Source organism: Triticum aestivum, chromosome 7B, assembly GCF_018294505.1.
Source record: "Triticum aestivum cultivar Chinese Spring chromosome 7B, IWGSC CS RefSeq v2.1, whole genome shotgun sequence".
Taxonomy (NCBI): Eukaryota; Viridiplantae; Streptophyta; class Magnoliopsida; order Poales; family Poaceae; genus Triticum; species Triticum aestivum.
The window spans coordinates 434,016,991-434,034,969 of record NC_057813.1 but is presented as its reverse complement, the minus strand read 5'-3'; the positions used below and the strand labels follow the sequence as shown (position 1 = coordinate 434,034,969).

The following is a 17,979-nucleotide window of genomic DNA, read 5'->3' as shown; positions in this document are numbered from 1 at the left end:
TTGCGGAGCGCGCGCATCGATAGAGCTGCGAGACACATGACGGGGAGGAGGAATAAGAGAGGAGATAACAAATGGATCCGGCAGGTCTTGGGGGTGGAGTGCAATTTGCGGTGGGGTCGGCCTGTCAAGTCCGACGTGACGGGCGTGCCCGGACGTCCTATATCTGCCCCATATTTAGGCTGGATATATGAGGGGTGTCGATCAGCTTGGGCGTTTGAGGCCCGTTTGAGGCGCCTGTCTCGATCGAAATTTCGCAACTGGGCAATGACCAGGCGTATTAGGCGGGTTTAAGGCGCCCGATTGTAGATGCTCTAGCAAAATACGTAATAGCCCTGTAATCTGAAACTGCTATGGCCGATGATGTCACGTGCCTATCTCTGAAGACTGAACCAATTTCTCCAACGGATTCATGCATGCACGAAGCGTAGGTGTATTGGCCGACCTCCATCACTATGGCTAAGCAAACAGACGGCACCTGACGTACGTGTAGCTGGACAGACTGTTGACCCAGCCACATACATACGACCCTGTTAAAAATGTTGTTCTGCAGCAATTATTCCTTTTTTCTATTGCCAATGCCAAAACCAGTCAGATTTTATGAGGGGAGATCGTGTGACAGGGCAGATTACCCGGGGATGCCGCCGTGTGGGATCTGGGGAACATTCCACACCGATCTCGATCGAGCGGACAAAGTTGAGGCTGAAATGTCAAAAGCATATGTGCTCTGAATCTAGCTAGTGGTATTCATTTTCCGACGAATTGCAGAATTCTACGGTTCATTTCGGGTCGACGTACGCAGTACGTTGCGTGGGCCCCACACGAGGACACGGAAGCTTGGAATGGAAACCAGGGATTACTGGCTCACCGTGTTGCTATGGCTGGTATGGCGTATTTGTTTTGGCTGGACGGGTGCAACCGTGCACCTATATATATGCACAGACACACAGAGAAAAAGAGGGAGGCAGAGTCGCAACTCGCAACCCCACTAGCACAAGGCCAACGTAAGCTTGATCGCCCGCCGATGAAGAGCTTCCTGGTCTCTTCCGGCGACGAGGAAGAGGGGGCGGCGTTGGTGCCGCCTCAGGAGGACGGCGGCAAAGCTGCTGATCCTGCGGTTGAACGCTTGTCGCCGTCTTCGCCATCAACGACGAAGCCGTGGTGGAAGACCTCGCTGCTGTCGCCGACGAAGGGCGCCGTGGGGCTGGTGATCGGCGGCCTCGTGCTCCTCGCGCTGCTCGCCGGCGCCAAATGGATCGACCTCGACGCCGTAAGTACACCCTACGCCCCACCGAGTCAGACACACACATGCATGCGTGCGATTATTCATCAATTTCGATCAATCGTGCCATATCTTAGTAGAATTAACCACGCGCGCAGTGAACCTAGCTAATGGAACAGCAAATTAAATGGACTAATGGAGTGCATTGATCCGTGAAGATTTTTTCGACCGGTTCCAAGGTCAAGTCCTGGTACTACTATTCCATACGCCGTTCGCGACGGGCAAACGGAATCGCCCGCTACGAGTCAAATCAGTGGACTACTCTCCATGGAGATCACTGGCTCGCTGGACCAATGTGCGCGCACAGGTTCCTATCAACGTATACTTTCACGATGGACTTTGAAGATAGGAGCAGAAAAACAGACCATCTGTGTAGAAAAATCAATTCGTATTTTAGGCAACGTCAACCTCGATCAGCGACGGGACAGAACTAGTCGTTCGAAGTGGGCCTGTGACGGCAATACGTGTATAGCTTTGAGCTCACGATCGAGGAAAGTGCCTCGCCCTCGCGGGATGCACGCGCATGATAGTATGACAGTAGTAATACTACGTGTCAGCATAGCAGTATCTCTCTTCGTAGCTTTCTATTTTGCCTAGCTAACTGAGTAAATTGCACAGAAATACCACAATTGGGGCATTGGAAGCAGATTGGTACCAAGTTTGGTAATTTTTACATGTCAGTACCAAGTCTGGGGCTATACGTTACAAAAAGGTCTAAATCGCGTATAAACGTGTATTGACAGTGTATCTGACCGGCGGGGCCCGCCTGTCAGCTGCCGACGTGGCATTTTTTTGCAGAAAACCCCCGCACGGCGGCGCCCGGTCTGGATCGAGGGGAGGATCCCCTCGAGCCCGAGCTCCTCTCCTCGAATCCGACGAGCGAGCGGGTCCGGCTGTAGACGGTGGACATGGTGGTGGCCGCGGTGACCACAGAGCTGGTGGTGGACCCGCACTCGCTGTCCTTGAGCGACGCCGTCGACGTGTCCAGCCTCACCGACGTCGACGACGACCACGGCCGGTGGAAGAAGGGCGACTGGCGCGGCGCCGACCCGGCCTGCTGCTGCGACGACGACCGCTGCATCCTGGCGCCCCGCGGCACGCTCCTGTGCTCCGCCCCCTTCCTCCTGCTCGGTTGCCGCTCCAGCGCCTCCGCGGCAACGCGCTGCCTCGGCGCGCTCTGGGACCGCGCCTTGGCCCTCGACGACTCGGTGTTGCTCATGTAGCTCGGGAACGGCAAGTCCGACGCCGCTGGCTCCGCCATGGCCGTCGTCGCGTTGTGGGAGTGGGAGTGCGGGCTGCTGTGCGCCGTCCCGAAGGACAGGTGGTCCTCCACGTGCCAGTTGCTCGCCCTCGGGCTCAGCTCCGTCATGGCCGACGGCGCCGGCGAGCACCTGCCGCCGTGGTGGTACTCGACGGAGGAGAACTGCCTGTCGCCGCCCTTCGCCCCGCCGCGCCGCGCTGGCTGCTCGCCGCTGTCCATCTCGACGATCTTCACATTCTCCTCGCTCGACCGGTCCATCTCCTGCATGTTCCAAGCCAAATCGAGACCGAGGCGAAGGAGCTCGGGCTCGAGGGGCTCCTCCCCTCGATCCAGATCGAGCGCCGCCGCGCGTGAGGACGAAGGAGGTGCGGGGGGTTTTCTGCAAAAAAAAATGTCACGTCGGCAGCTGACAGGCGGGCCCCGCCGGTCAGATACACTGTCAATACGCGTTTATACGTGATTTAGACCTTTTTGTAACGTATAGCCCCAGACTTGGTACTGACATGTAAAAATTATCAAATTTGGTACCAATTTGCTTCCAATGCCCCAATTGTGGTACTTCTGTGCAATTTACTCTAGCTAACTTGATATCTGCAGTTAACAGGACCATGCGAATATATCTGCATATTTTAATTTATGCGATTGTAATCTCGAATAACGAATTAAAGATCCGGCCCGGCCATCGGCATGGAAACTGACAAAATATTCCGTTGCTTTGACTTTGTGAGCCATGACTTGCTTCTCTAGCTCTGGCGCTGAGAAGGATGGAGAAGCCGCAAGAGCTTCTTTTCAAATACTTCGGCAAATATATACACGGACCAAACGTAAGTCCAATTCTTAATTAGGAGATCCAAGTGACGACATGTGCAGTGAGGTGTCTAATTCTTCTTGGCAGCAAGTAAACTAAAGTCTCAGCCAAGTCATCTGCATGCGTAATACGTGCCAGGCTGGCTAAGAATAAGAAGACACGTAGTACATAAATAAATAAAAATTACACGTAGTAGAACTCATGCGTGACCGCGCAAATTACTACTCTATATTCCGACATTGAGATCATCCGATCGCTAAGTCTCTTGACAGGAGTTTTTCCATGACATTTGGGCAGAACACCTCTCTCGCGACCGCGTCGCCCCCCCCCCCCCCCCCCCGCGGGCGACCGGCCGCGCGACGGGCCTCCCCTCTCCAGGCTCCCCCCTCCCTCCTTCCTTCTCACCGCCGTCGCCGGCGCCCGCGGCCGGCTTGGCTCGGGGCTGCTGGTGGCGGCGGCCTCCTGGCCCTTTCCCTCCCGGTCGCTCTCCGGCGCGGGCGGTGCGCCTCCGGGGGGGTGCATCTAGGCGACGGCGGTCTGGCGTGGTGGCGGGGATCCGTGGCGCATGCAGGCGAGCAGCTGGGTGGCGGCGCCGCCGTTGGCGGCGGGGCGACGCGGTGGCGGGATCTGGCGTCGTCCGCTCGGCCCAGGTCTGGGCCCTTCGGGCCCCATCTGGGCCTGGGCGGGCCGGCGGCGGGGATGGCTCCGGCGTGGCTTCTGGGAGGCGGGGGAGATACGACGAGTGGCTGGGCGCCGGCGGCGACGACGCCGGCTTGCTGCATCGCGGCCGGCGGGGCTTAACGGGCCCGCTTTGGGCCTGGCTGGGCCGGGGGTGGCCCGGCATGCCCCGCTGCCGCGTCCGGACGGCTACCGCGACGGTGCCGGAGGCACGGGCCTCCCGCACGACGGCGGTGGAGGTGGTTCCCTCCCGCCCGGCGTCGGTGTTGCTGCTCCCGTCATGGTGAGCTTCTCTCCGGTCCTCTTGGCCTCGTGGTGGTGTTCGTAGTGAGGCGGCGTGGGTGGCGGCGCTACTGCGTTGGCGCATGGTGGTGGGCGACGGTTTGGCGGGTGGGTTCCGTCCGGTTGGGAGGTTGGGGTTGGTATGCGGGAGAAATCCCTGCCGGCTTCGGCCCCGACGCGGTGACACCTGCGGGTGCCACCATTCCTTCGTGGAGGGTGTCGGGAGTTTCCACCCCCACCTCCCTCCGCGTGCCCGGGGAAACCTGAGGACTCGTCCGGGCAGCAGCGTCGTCGGCGTCGCATCCCTTCTTGGAGGTGCTGCTTGGTACGCGGCGGATCGGAGCCTTGGTCTGTGGTGATTTGTTTCCGGTGGGCGCCGTGGTGGCGGGTCGTCCGCGCTTTGCCATGCTGCCGTGGTTGGCATTTGTTTCTTCTTCTTTTTTTCCTGGTGTGTTGTGCTGCTCGCCACAGCGTTATCTGTATTCGGTGTTGGTGCTTTGGAATACAAAGCGAGGGAAAACCCTTTTTCGGTAAGTCTCTTGACAGGTGGAGTCGAGTGTTTGCAACATTTCAACATATCAATTCATGGTTAAGCTACTTCTTGTCTGAACTAACCACGCGTGCATGGAGAAACCCATCTAGAATTTTCCTTCGCAATATGCTAACTAGGATTTCCTCGTTCTAATATAAGTATCGCTAATTTAGTGCAACTTTATACTAAATCAAGGATACTTATTTTAGGATGGAGGTGGTTTTTTTTAAAAAAAAAAGATGACCCCCGGCCTCTGCATCTGGGTGATGCATACGGCCATTTTGTTAATTATTCTCATAAGATCTTACAAAGTAATATTACAATAAGACTAAAGCCGGTATTTAAGCAACAAACCATCGCTACACCTATCCAGTTGATGAAGGAGCACAGATAGTCTGGGCCTAATATCAAACAGAAAAGGATCAAGGTGGTAGTACTCGCTAAGTTTTGTGCGATCTAACTTCCAATTGTACCAGCCCACGTACGCATGGAAGTTCCACAAAATATGGTCCATTGTCTTGACTTTGTGATAAGAGTCTTGAGAGCGATGTAAACGATCTATTGATGGTGAAATCAGCAAAAAATTCCATCAAGCATATAATGAGTATATACCTTTATCAGAAAACGAGCGTAGGGAGGGTGCATCTGCGACTGTGAGTGCTAGGAAATTTCATAGCTGCGGTCAAAATCAGCTTCCCTTGAACCACCGCCACTTAAAACCGATGACCTGCTAGATCAATCCGGAAGTGATCGGCCATTAATCCTGGCCTGGGCCCACATGTTACCCCACTTTGCAAGACCTAGTGCCAAAAACAGCAGGCTACAGGCCTTGACGGCCAATGTGTATACCTAAAGATGACCCCAGGCAGCACAACGTGCGCCACCAAAGGACTGGACGACGACGTACGTGTTTAGTTCTGCTTCACAGAAGATATTCCAGTGAGGTTCTGATTCTAGCTAGTGGCCAAGTGCATCATGTTTTTCTCTAAAAAAAAAGTGCATCATGCGTAACATCATGCATTGGCTAACTACAGGAGGACACGTAGAATTCTTGCGTGCCCGTGGAAACTGTTGCCTCTTTAATCAGTCCGACTTTCAGTCCATCAGTTTTCTTTTGCATGGTAATACGTGTCTCATTCATATCATAAAGATCAAATTACAAGTCACGTAAAGACCGATATGACAAAACTGAAAAGATAGCAGACACCAACGTCCGTCACTTGCCTCCGGCACCACCACAGGAGCCACCAAAGAAAAAAAATGACGGATCACCTCCTCACCCGAGCTCGACGCGGCTCCATCACTGATATGCAGCTTTGCGGACCTCCAATGTGGCCCACCAAAGATGAAGCCATTGCCGTTGAACGAATCAGACCGGGGCAACACCCCGGACACGCTATCGAACTCCAGATCTGAGACCCCACAACGACTAAGACGCCGAAGTAGGAAACCATACCTGCCATCCATCAACCACGAACTCAGCACACGTTCTGTCTTCCAGATGTCGTCGATGCAGATCACAATCTGCATCTGCTCCCGAACTACCTCCCAAGCTCCGCGCCGACGCTGAAGCAGACGTCGTCGCAACGGCGGAGCCCGAGGACACAAGTCCACCACAAGGATGCCGTCGCCGCCACGATATCCCCGCTTGAACAGACTGGTTCCCAAATCCATCACCGAGCAAAGAGACGATCGCCTCGCCGGAGAAGAACCTGGAGCTTCTTTATTCAGCATCGCCGTCGCCGCCGTCGAAGCCAAGACGTCGGACGATCTAAAAACCTAGGCTATTAGGGCTCTAAACCTAAAGCAAAAACGATCCGCACGCACGGGATCCGGCGACCCCCCTCACGACCGAGGACCAAGAGGTCGCCGGTGGAGGAGAGCCGCCGAAAAACGGCGCCGGAAAGATGACTCTCTTGCGGCGGCGGCTAGGTTTTGGTCGCTAGCCAAACCCGCCCCCCACGAAAAGAGATGGCTAAGTTCTGCCGACCTACTGTAGTCGTCTGCACTTTGCAAGATATAAGATAATCGGAGCATGTCTTCAATCAGAACTCGAATTCATGTTTAGAAAAAGCATGCAAGCTCAAAAGCAAAGTGCTCCTAGCTAGCTAATTTGGTCACATATGAGCTACTCTTAGATTAAGCAAATGAGTTTCATAATCAATACAACAAGAGTTCTTTTAAGATGGTACAGGAGGTGAGAGAAATATTTATGCCCTGTTTGGTTCATAAGTCCTAAGACTTTTTTTTAGTCCCAACTAAAAAGTCCCTAGTTCCTAAAAAGTCCCTCCCTGTTTATATCCAGGGACTAAAAAGTCCCTATTCTCTTCCTAGAGGTTATTAAATGACCATGTTACCCCTAATATACAGAAAAATAACAATCAAACAACACCATGGGGCGGCGGGGCAATTGGTGCAGGGAGGGGCATTGTTGGAAAAGTCCCAAAAAAGGCTCCCCTTGAGAGTCTTCTTCATTTAGTCCCAAAAAGCAACTTTTAGTCCCTAGTAGTCCCTCCTGATTGGTTAAAAAATCTCTAAGAAGGACTTTTTTTAGTCCCTGCACCAAAAAGTCCCTGGAAACAAACACCCCCTTAATGTGAGCCCTCCATTTGTCAAGGGTACATTTGACGACGCGTAAAATTCTCTTCATGGTAACTACTGGTGAAAAGAGAATGTTTAAGGATTTTTTTTACATTCTCCTTCCAATGTATTGGACGAATTATTTTGCATTGGATACCAGATATGCACGCATGACTTCCATATATAATAGGCCTTCCTTAATATTGAATAACATTTTTTTTCTTTTTTCTATTTATCACAAATTTATAAGAGATACAGACTTTTTCACTGATCTCATATCATTGTTATAGAATGCATAGTTAATTCATCATATCATATACCATATAACAATTCTATTTCTTTCACTCTTAGTCACACGTTAACCCATATCAATGTTTTGATGTTTTTTTTTGCATGGTAGTGCATGTCTAATTTATATCATAAATATCAAAGTACAAAGTCTTGTAAAAACTGACATGACAAGACTGCAAAAGACAGCAGAACGTCTCTGAGCTTGACACCACCGTCCGTCACCTGCCTTCGTAATTTATATTGTATTCTATTGTCTATGTCGGTAATTTTTCACATAAATTAAATTTATTTTCTACCTTGATGTTTTTTTCTATGAAGATATTTAAGTGAATACTTGGATTTTGATCCTAAGATTCAAAACTAATAATTTTTTTTGAACTAGACCTCTGTTGCAAAAACATTAAATTGCAGAAAGACATCTGTTGCAAAAAAAAAAGTTGTAATAAGACATTTGTTGCAGAAACTGTCTGCAACTTAAGCTATGTTGCAAAAATTTCCCCGACTTTAACCCGTGTTGTGTTGCAGAAAATTTCTACAACACGACATGTGTTACAGTGGTGGAAGGTGACCCTTGGCCGGTCAATCAGCCAGATCTGATTGCTCGCCAGGCGACGATCTTTTAAAAAGACTCGTCGGCCTACGCATAGCAGTGCCCATATGAATTTTATAATTTGTTTTGTGTCATAAAAATGGCACATTTGTTTAGTATCCACATATATTTAGTACGAGGGCATTTCATGCTTGAGAATAATAATAATGTTAGGGAGCGTGACATGTAGAAAAATAACAAGAAAATTTTAGAACTATGCAAGATATACTCCATTTGTTCCTAAATATAAGTTTTTGTAGAGATTCCACTATGAACCACATACGGATGTATATAGATGCATTTTAAGTGTAGATTCATTCATTTTGCTTCGTATGTAGTCCACCTAGTGGAATCCCTACAAAGACTTATATTTAGGAACGGAGGAAGTATTTCCGTAGGTAGCACAATGCTTCTCTCATGCTTCAGTGACACAAAATATTTTCTTTCCTTATATCTGCATAAATAAAGGAATAAAGGAAAAAGTCCATATGATGACCCTATAAGATTGTTGTCCATATCTTACCTTTCTACCATAATCTTACGTTTCAAGAGGTAATAGTAATACAACAAGCCATCCGATAACTCGAAATAGACTGTTTAACTGGGACCGCCCTAAAATTTCTCATCATACTACAATGTGCTGTACTGATCCCTCTGCTCTTGTGCATGCGTGCTGAAACGATCGGCCAGTCGTTCCTGCGGGGCAACGGCACCGGCACTGGCAGCACCAGCCGTCGTTGGCGCCATCCTCCTCGCCGCCAACGGTCATCGCCGCCCGTGCCCATACCCTTCAGCTGCGGCAACGGGACGTCATCGTCGTCCACGCCACTATGCCGTCACCCCCGCGGGGGAATGCCACCACCGGCGGCATCACCATCTCCAGCGGCGCCGGAACGGCCCGTGCCGCCGCCGCCTTCGTGCCCGGACTACTTCAGGCACATCCACTCGGACCTTGCGCCGTGGCGCGAGAAGGGGATCAGCAGGGAGGCGGTGGAGCGCGGCCAGCCGAACGCGGCGTTCCGGCTGACGGTGGTCTCCGGGCGCGCGTACGTGGAGACGTACCACCGCGTGTTCCAGACGCGGGACCTGTTCACGGAGTGGGGGATCGCGCAGCTGCTCGCCCGCTACCCGGGCCGCGTCCCGGACCTCGACCTCATGTTCAACTGCGAGGACATGCCGGAGCTGCGCGCCGCCGACTACCCGGACACCTCCGCCGCGCCGCCGCTCTTCCGCTACTGCAAGGACGGCACCTCGCTCGAAGTCCTCTTCCCGGACTGGTCCTTCTGGGGCTGGCCGGAGGTCAACATCCGCCCCTGGGGGCCGCTCATGAAGGAGATCGCCAAGGAGAACGCGCGGCTCCCCTGGCCGGACAGGGAGCCGTACGCGTTCTGGAAGGGCAACCCCGACGTGTCGGACGCGCGCCGCGACCTCTTCCGCTGCAGCAACGACTCCGCCGCCGGCAAAGACTGGAACGCGCGGCTGTTCGCGCTGGACTGGGGCGCCGCCAACCGGAACGGCTTCAAGGGCTCCAACCTGGCGGAGCAGTGCCGGTACAGGTACAAGATCTACGTGCAGGGGCGGTCGTGGTCGGTGAGCGAGAAGTACATTCTCGCATGCGACTCGCCGATGCTGGCCATCGACACGCCCTTCGAGGACTTCTTCTCCCGGGGGCTCGTCGCCGGCCGCCACTACTGGCCCATCGACCCTAGGGACAAGTGCCGCGCCGTCAAGTTCGCCGTCGACTGGGGGAACGCGCATCCGGCGCTGGCCCAGCGCATGGGCAAGGAGGGCAGCGGGTTCGCGAGGGAGGAGATGAGCATGGACTACGTTTACGACTACATGCTGCACGTGCTCACCCAGTACGCTGCCCTGCTCCGGTACAAGCCCACCGTGCCGGAGAACGCCGTGGAGCTCTGCCCCGAGTCCATGGCCTGCTCCGCCCAAGGCCGGGACAGGGAGTTCATGATGGAGTCCAGGGAGATGTATGTGGCCGGATACGAGCCGTGCACGTTGCCGCCGCCGTTCACCGCAGAGGAGGAGAGGGAGATGGCTGCCAGGGAAGAGGATGTGCGAAGAAAAGTAGTTAAAATGGAGGGGAGGTAGCAGCCCACCTTACTAGAAATGGTAGATTATACAAATTGATTTAGTGTGACAGAGCAAGATCAACCAAATGGAACAGGCAAATATACAAAGATGAAGACAAGCTTAGAGTATTTACTTTAGAAAATAAAAAGATTCAAAGCATTCGCAACTACAAGTATTTTTTTCCTTTCAAAGGAAGCCTGAACCTATACCCCCCGCTTCCTGGATTCATGCGTCCCTAATCTTTTTGTAAGTTAGGAAGAGAGGGATTGCATGCATCGATAATTTCATTGACCGTGCAGGGGGTATATATATAAATGGAAAATTTTACGGTGCATCATAATACACCAAATCACGTGTATTATATGGGCGATCTAACGGATTAGAATAACTGGGCCTTTTTTGGCCCAAGGGTATTTTCGACCTAAAATTTTTTATACCTTTAATCGGCCCAATTAAGTCCAGAGGTATTCTCGTCCGAAATTTTTCGATTAAATTAATTGCATTAATAAAACACTTCATTATAGAGGTCCAATCATCGTGCGTACTCTTTTGAAATTTGGTTCGAGCGGTTCGTCCTCTCTCCTCCTCTCGAGCCCTAACCTTGGCGCCCTCGATGGCCGCCGATCGCCTCCGGCGCCCTCGATCGCCGCCGATCGCACTCGCCATGTCACTCCTTCCTCCTGCTCCTACTCCCCCTCCCCCCTCCATCGGAAGTCACCCCGCTCGGGTTGCGGCGCCAGATCTTCCGACGAGCCTCCCCTCCTTCCCCGAGTGCACGCCACCTTCCCCGGCCCGAGAGGCCACATCATCCTCATCGAAGTGCATCAACTTTTTCACGCCGGATCTTCGCTGTAAGTGCCTAGCCATCTCAAATCTTTGCTGGTCCCTTATGCTTATAGTACCAATAGGGGTCGGATTTGATTAGGGTTTAGGATATGTCATGTGAGGTTTAGGGTTTATGGTTTCATAAAGTTGTGACGAGATTTCTATTGAAAGGGAGTGTAAGTTGGATTTAGCTAGGACATGTTGATGTAGTTAGTTAGGGTTTATGGTTTCAGAAAGTTGTGACAAGATTTTTTTTTCAAAGGAAGTGTAAGTCGGATTTAGCTAGGACATATTAAAGCACTTAGTTAGGGTTGTGTGCCATGAGAATTTGTCAGCAGATTTGAATTCAAAGAAAGTTATTTTGGATTTAGTTAGGAGATGCTTTTGAATTGAGTTTCTAGATATTTTGGATTTAGTTAGGAGATAATTATTTTTGTATGAAGTTTGGAGATATTTTCGACTTAGTGACGAGATAATTTGGATTTAGTTAGGTGATAATTTTGGATTCAGTTAGGACACAATTTTGAATGGAATTTGCAGATAATTGATCTATCAGGAGACTTGAAAGATTTGTGCACTTTGGATTTGGTTAGAAGATCATCAGTTACAACAAGTACAATCAATTAAATATTTCTGGATTTAGTCAGGGAATATTTTATACTTACTTACAGCTTTTGAAGGACTGAGTTTGGTACATGAATCCGATATGAAAAATTAAATCAATTATTTAAGCTGAGTATTGCATAATTATTATGTATGCTATCCATCCGTAACATTGACTATCTGTTTTCGTTTGCAGCATAATGACATGGATGATAAAGGCAACTATGGCAAAAACTTGGGGAATACATGCAAGGATGACAAGGACATGGGTGATAGACGAAACGAAGGCAAAGGAATGGATGGTATGCGCACGGATGATAACGATAATGAGGATGCAGGCAAGGATGGCATAGACCTAGAGGGTGTACACATGGAAGGTAAAGGAATTGATATTAAAGGCATGGCTGGTTCAGATCTGAATGAGTGTATGGAATACATAGAGATTGTGAAGAAGACTTTCAAGACTGAGGAAGAAGCTTACATGTTCTACGTAGGGCATGCGAGAAAAAAGGGTTTGGTGTTAGAAAGGATGATCTGAAGTACAGGGGTCCAGGTCCGAAACAAAATGCATACAGAAGGACATACAAGTGCTGCAAACAAGGATGGCGGACCCTTAAGCACTTTAACAGAGCTGATAGAAAAAGAACACTATCGGTGTCAAAACCGGCGGATCTCGGGTAGGGGGTCCCGAACTATGCGTCTAGGCGGATGGTAACAGGAGACAAGGGACACGATGTTTTTACCCAGGTTCGGGCCCTCTCGATGGAGGTAAAACCCTACTCCTGCTTGATTAATATTGATGATATGGGTAGTACAAGAGTGGATCTACCATGAGATCAAGGAGGCTAAACCCTAGAAGCTAGCCTATGGTATGATTGTTGTTCGTCCTACGGACTAAAACCCTCCGGTTTATATAGACATCGGAGAGGGCTAGGGTTACACAGAGTCGGTTACAATGGTAGGAGATCTACATATCCGCATCGCCAAGCTTGCCTTCCACGCCAAGGAAAGTCCCATCCGGACACGGGACAAAGTCTTCAATCTTGTATCTTCATAGTCTTGGAGTCTGGCCAATGATGATAGTTCGGCTATCCAGACACCCCCTAGTCCAGGACTCCCTCAGTAGCCCCCAAACCAGGATTCAATGACGACGAGTCTGGCGCGCATATTGTCTTCGGCATTGCAAGGCGGGTTCTCCTCCAAATTCCATGTGCTTGCCGAATGGTGTCCGGCTTCTTATAAATGCTGCGCTTCTTGGCTTCCACTACCAATAATGGCCATCCTCCACGTGTCGTACGAATGCAAAAAGCCAGGGTATTTTTACATTTTACCCCCTAGCTGCGTGAATAAGCTGTCTATAAAGAGAGGCGAGGATCTAGATCCGAATCACACCATCCTCCTTCCGCGAGTGTTCATCGAAGCGCCTCTGACAAAAATCCACTCCATCATGGATAGTCGACGCGGCTCCTCCTCTCGCGCTCCTAGCCCTCAGCCAGGAGATTGGGGGAGATGCTCAGTCCCGCATAGTGAGCTAGTGACGCTCCAAACCGAGGGATTTCTCCCCCCCCAGCCTTTATGGTTCCGGTTCGAGCCGGACTTGCCACCTACAAGGGCGGAAAGCAGGAGGAGAGCGTCCCCAATCCCTCCAAAGGAGAGCGGGTATGCTTCGTCCCTTATCTAATAAGGGGACTCGGATTTCCCATACATCCGTTTCTCCGGGGGCTCTTAGAGTTCTATGGGCTCCAGCTTCACCACCTTACGCCCGCCTCCATCCTGCACATCGCGGGCTTCGTGGCCCTTTGCGAGCTTTTCTTGGGCATTGAGGCCCACTTCGCGCTGTGGAAGAGATTATTTTGCCTCGTACCCCTTTCTCACGAGGGGTCGATATATCAAGTGGGCGGAGCCAAACTATGGCGCATCGCCGGGACCGGATATCTATCCGGAACCCCGAAGAAGGCGTCTGAAGACTGGCCTTCGGAATGGTTTTATATGGAAGACGCCCCGCTACCGGACCCAGTTCGGATCGGCCTCCCGGAGTTCAGCAACGCTCCTCTGAAGAAACGCCTGAGTTGGCGCCCATGGAGCCCACGACGGGAGAATGATAGGGACGTCCAATATCTGATGGGCCGAATAAGGTTATTGGCTCATTCCGGATTGACCATGATTGGGGTCATGGCCACATGCATTATGCGAGGGGTGCAGCCGCTCCAGTATAGGGGCCACCCCATGTGGGATTTCAACGGGGAGGATGATGCCACCCGCCATGGCCGCAAGGGGCCAGGATCGGTCGCCAATCTGGTGAAGATCCTGTCCGGCCTGTACAAAGGGGAGAAGGAAGACTTCCTCCGTGCTAGTCCATTGAATGGATTTTCCATGAACAACCCTCGGAGCTGGGTAAGCGGACGTTTATCTATCTGATCCATATTCCCAAAGTTAAGTGCCTCATTTTGTGATTTCGATGCAGGAACTGCGCCAGGCCGTAGAGGACATACACAGCCTGGCTCCACAGCCCGAGGATCCGGAACGATCCCTCGATCCGGCCTCCGAAGAGGATCCAGACATAAAGGTGGGGCTGATCGATGGGGTGTTCCACCAACTTAGCATTGACAATGCTTTGGTCGCCATTACGGCCGACTACCCCGGAATATCTCCGGTTTCCCAGGTAACTGTGACCGGAGTCCTGATACCATTACTCATCCATGCTTATCTCTGACCACCGTATACCAATGGTGTTCTGCAGGAGGTGCCTTCGAGGCGGGAAGCTGAACCTGCGGCGGCTGGCCAACAAGGGGCAGCTCGGCCCAGCAGGCGGAAAAGAAGTGCGACGCGAATTGAGACGTCGCCGCAACGGTATGGCGCGCCACCATGTTTTCGGGAGAAGGCATATTAACGCTCGTGGTTTTTTCAGGAGAAAGAGCGCTCGCCGGACTGTGTCCGGAGAGATTGCCGATCAAGCCTCCGCTGGCCAGGCTCCAACACCAGGTCCGGAGGGGGAGGCGAGCGCAAGGCGCACGTCGGGTGCTCCTCCAACGGAGGACGCCGACAGGTTGTCCGCCACCCGATCTAAGGTGGAGAGCGCCATGAATCACAAGCGCCGCCAGACAGTTCTTCGTGACGCATGCTTCTCCCCGGAGGCGTTAGATGCCTTTAATTCAGGAGATGCGCACCTCCGTGCTGCTCAAGATGGTCTAGCCAGAGCCACGAAGCAATATGTGAAAGACATACGGGTGAGGAATTTTGACAGTGATATATGCCAGTAGCCCCCGAGACTTAAAATAGTTAGAATAACTGATTTAAGGATCATTTGTTATGCAGGATCTTACGGAGAAGAATACCCACCTGTCCCAGGAGCTTCAAGAGTGCAAGGCCCAACTTGAGGCCGCACTAGCCGCTACAGGGGGAGCCACAGAGACCCCCTCTGGTAATATATACTTCGAAAGATAAGTAGCTTGTGAAGTGCGGCGTGTGTGTAAGTCTGACAATAATATTGCAGATGGCGCCGGACTAGATCCGGACAAGCAACAACTACTACGCCAGCTGAAGGCCGGCGAGAAGGTGCTTACGAGGGTGCAGCAAGAGAGGAATAAGCTCCAGGATGCCAACACCCAGCTGGGCGAGTAACTAAAAGATGTTCGGGCCCAACTGTCTGACTACGTGAAGGAGAATCGGCGGCTTCGTCGCGGCATTTACAGTAAGTGCTTGAGAAAACTTTTGAAAAGAAGAGTTCGGCGAGGAAGTCGATTGACAGAAATATGTCTGTAGGCTTGCTCACTGGTCGTCCTGCGGAGGAAATGCCCGGTTCAACGGGTGACCTACTTCCCGAGCTGCTGCAACTGCACGAACGAGTTCGGCAAGTGATGAGCGGGATCGCCCAGGCCTTGTGGCCATCCACGTACCTACCCGAAGGTCTTGGAGAGCTTGCAGAGAAGCTTTAGGGAGCACGGCGGCGCTTCCGGTTGTGGAAGATCTCGGCCTGCTGTTGTTGGGGAACGTAGTAATTTCAAAAAATTTCCTACGAACACGCAAGATCATGGTGATGGCATTGCAACGAGAGGGGAGAGTGTTCGTCCACGTACCCTCCTAGACCATAAGCGGAAGCGTTATGACAACGCGGTTGATGTAGTCGTACGTCTTCACGATCCGACCGATCCAAGTACCGAACGTACGGCACCTCCAAGTTCAGCACACGTTCAACTCGATGATGATCCCCGGGCTCCGATCCAGCAAAGCTTCGGGGATGAGTTCCGTCAGCACGACGGTGTGGTGACGATGATGATGTTCTACCGGCGCAGGGCTTCGCCTAAACTCCGCGATGATATGATCGAGGTGGAATATGGTGGAGGGGGGCACCGCACACGGCTAAGGAACGATCCGTAGATCAACTTGTGTGTACTAGGGTGCCCCCCTGCCCCCGTATATAAAGGAGCAAGGGGGGAGGCCGGCTGGCCCTAGAGGGCGCGCCAGGAGGAGGAGTCCTCCTCCTAGTAGGAGTAGGACTCCCCCTTTCCTACTCCTACTAGGAGGGGAAAGGAAGGGGGAGAGGGAGAAGGAAAGAGGGGGGGCGCCGCCCCCCTCCTAGTCCAATTCCGACCAGAGGGGGAGGGGGCGCGCGGCCCATGCTGGCCGCCCCTCTCTCTTCTCCACTAAGGCACATAAGGCCCATTACTCTCCCGGGGGGTTCCGGTAACCCTCCGGCACTCCGGTTTTCTCCGAAAACGCCCGGAACATTTCCGGTGTCTGAATATAGTCGTCCAATATATCAATCTTTATGTCTCGACCATTTCGAGACTCCTCGTCATGTCCGTGATCACATCCGGGACTCCGAACAAACTTTGGTACATCAAAACTTATAAACTCATAATAAAACTGTCATCATAACGTTAAGCGTGCGGACCCTACGGGTTCGAGAACTATGTAGACATGACCTAGAACTATTCTCGGTCAATAACCAATAGCGGAACCTGGATGCCCATATTGGTTCCTACATATTCTACGAAGATCTTTATCGGTCAAACCGCATAACAACATACGTTGTTCCCTTTGTCATCGGTATGTTACTTGCCCGAGATTCGATCGTCGGTATCCAATACCTAATTCAATCTCGTTACCGGCAAGTCTCTTTACTCATTATGTAATGCATCATCCCGCAACTAACTTATTAGTCACATTGCTTGCAAGGCTTATAGTGATTTGCATTACCGAGAGGGCCCAGAGATACCTCACCGACAATCGGAGTGACAAAACCTAATCTCGAAATACGCCAACCCAACATGTACCATTGGAGACACCTGTAGTACTCCTTTATAATTACCAAGTTACGTTGTGACATTTGGTAGCACCCAAAGTGTTCCTCCAGTAAACGGGAGTTGCATAATCTCATAGTTACAGGAACATGTATAAGTTATGAAGAAAGCAATAGCAACATACTAAACGATCAAGTGCTAGGCTAATGGAATGGGTCATGTCAATCACATCATTCTCCTAATGATGTGATCCCGTTAATCAAATGACAACACATGTCTATGGTTAGGAAACATAACCATCTTTGATTAATGAGCTAGTCAAGTAGAGGCATACTAGTCACGTTATGTTTGTCTATGTATTCACACATGTATCATGTTTCCGGTTAATACAATTCTAGCATGAATAATAAACATTTATCATGAAATAAGGAAATAAATAATAACTTTATTATTGCCTCTAGGGCATATTTCCTTCAGTCTCCCACTTGCACTAGAGTCAATAATCTAGATTACATAGTAATGATTCTAACACCCATGGAGTCTTGGTGTTGATCATGTTTTGCTCGTGAGAGAGGCTTAGTCAACGGGTCTGCAACATTTAGATCCGTATGTATCTTGCAAATTTCTATGTCTCCCACTTGGACTTGGTCCCGGATGGAATTGAAGCGTCTCTTGATGTGCTTGGTCCTCTTGTGAAATCTGGATTCCTTTGCCAAGGCAATTGCACCAGTATTGTCACAGAAGATCTTCATTGGTCCCGATGCACTAGGTATGACACCTAGATCGGAAATGAACTCTTTCATCCAGACTCCTTCATTTGCTGCTTCCGAAGCAGCTATGTACTCCGCTTCACATGTAGATCCCGCCACGACGCTTTGTTTAGAACTGCACCAACTTACAGCTCCACCGTTTAATAAGAATAC

The 17,979-nt window shown here is 51.1% G+C and overlaps 1 protein-coding gene across 1 annotated transcript; it reads left to right on the top strand.

Moving 5' to 3' along the window:
- Positions 1 to 951: 951 nt before the first annotated feature.
- On the top strand, positions 952 to 10,488 carry LOC123162951 (O-glucosyltransferase rumi). Its single transcript, XM_044580720.1, has 2 exons — positions 952 to 1,267; positions 8,991 to 10,488. The coding sequence occupies exons 1-2, from the start codon at positions 1,022 to 1,024 to the stop codon at positions 10,401 to 10,403; spliced, it is 1,659 nt and encodes a 552-aa protein (XP_044436655.1). The 5' UTR covers positions 952 to 1,021; the 3' UTR covers positions 10,404 to 10,488.
- Positions 10,489 to 17,979: the final 7,491 nt, after the last annotated feature.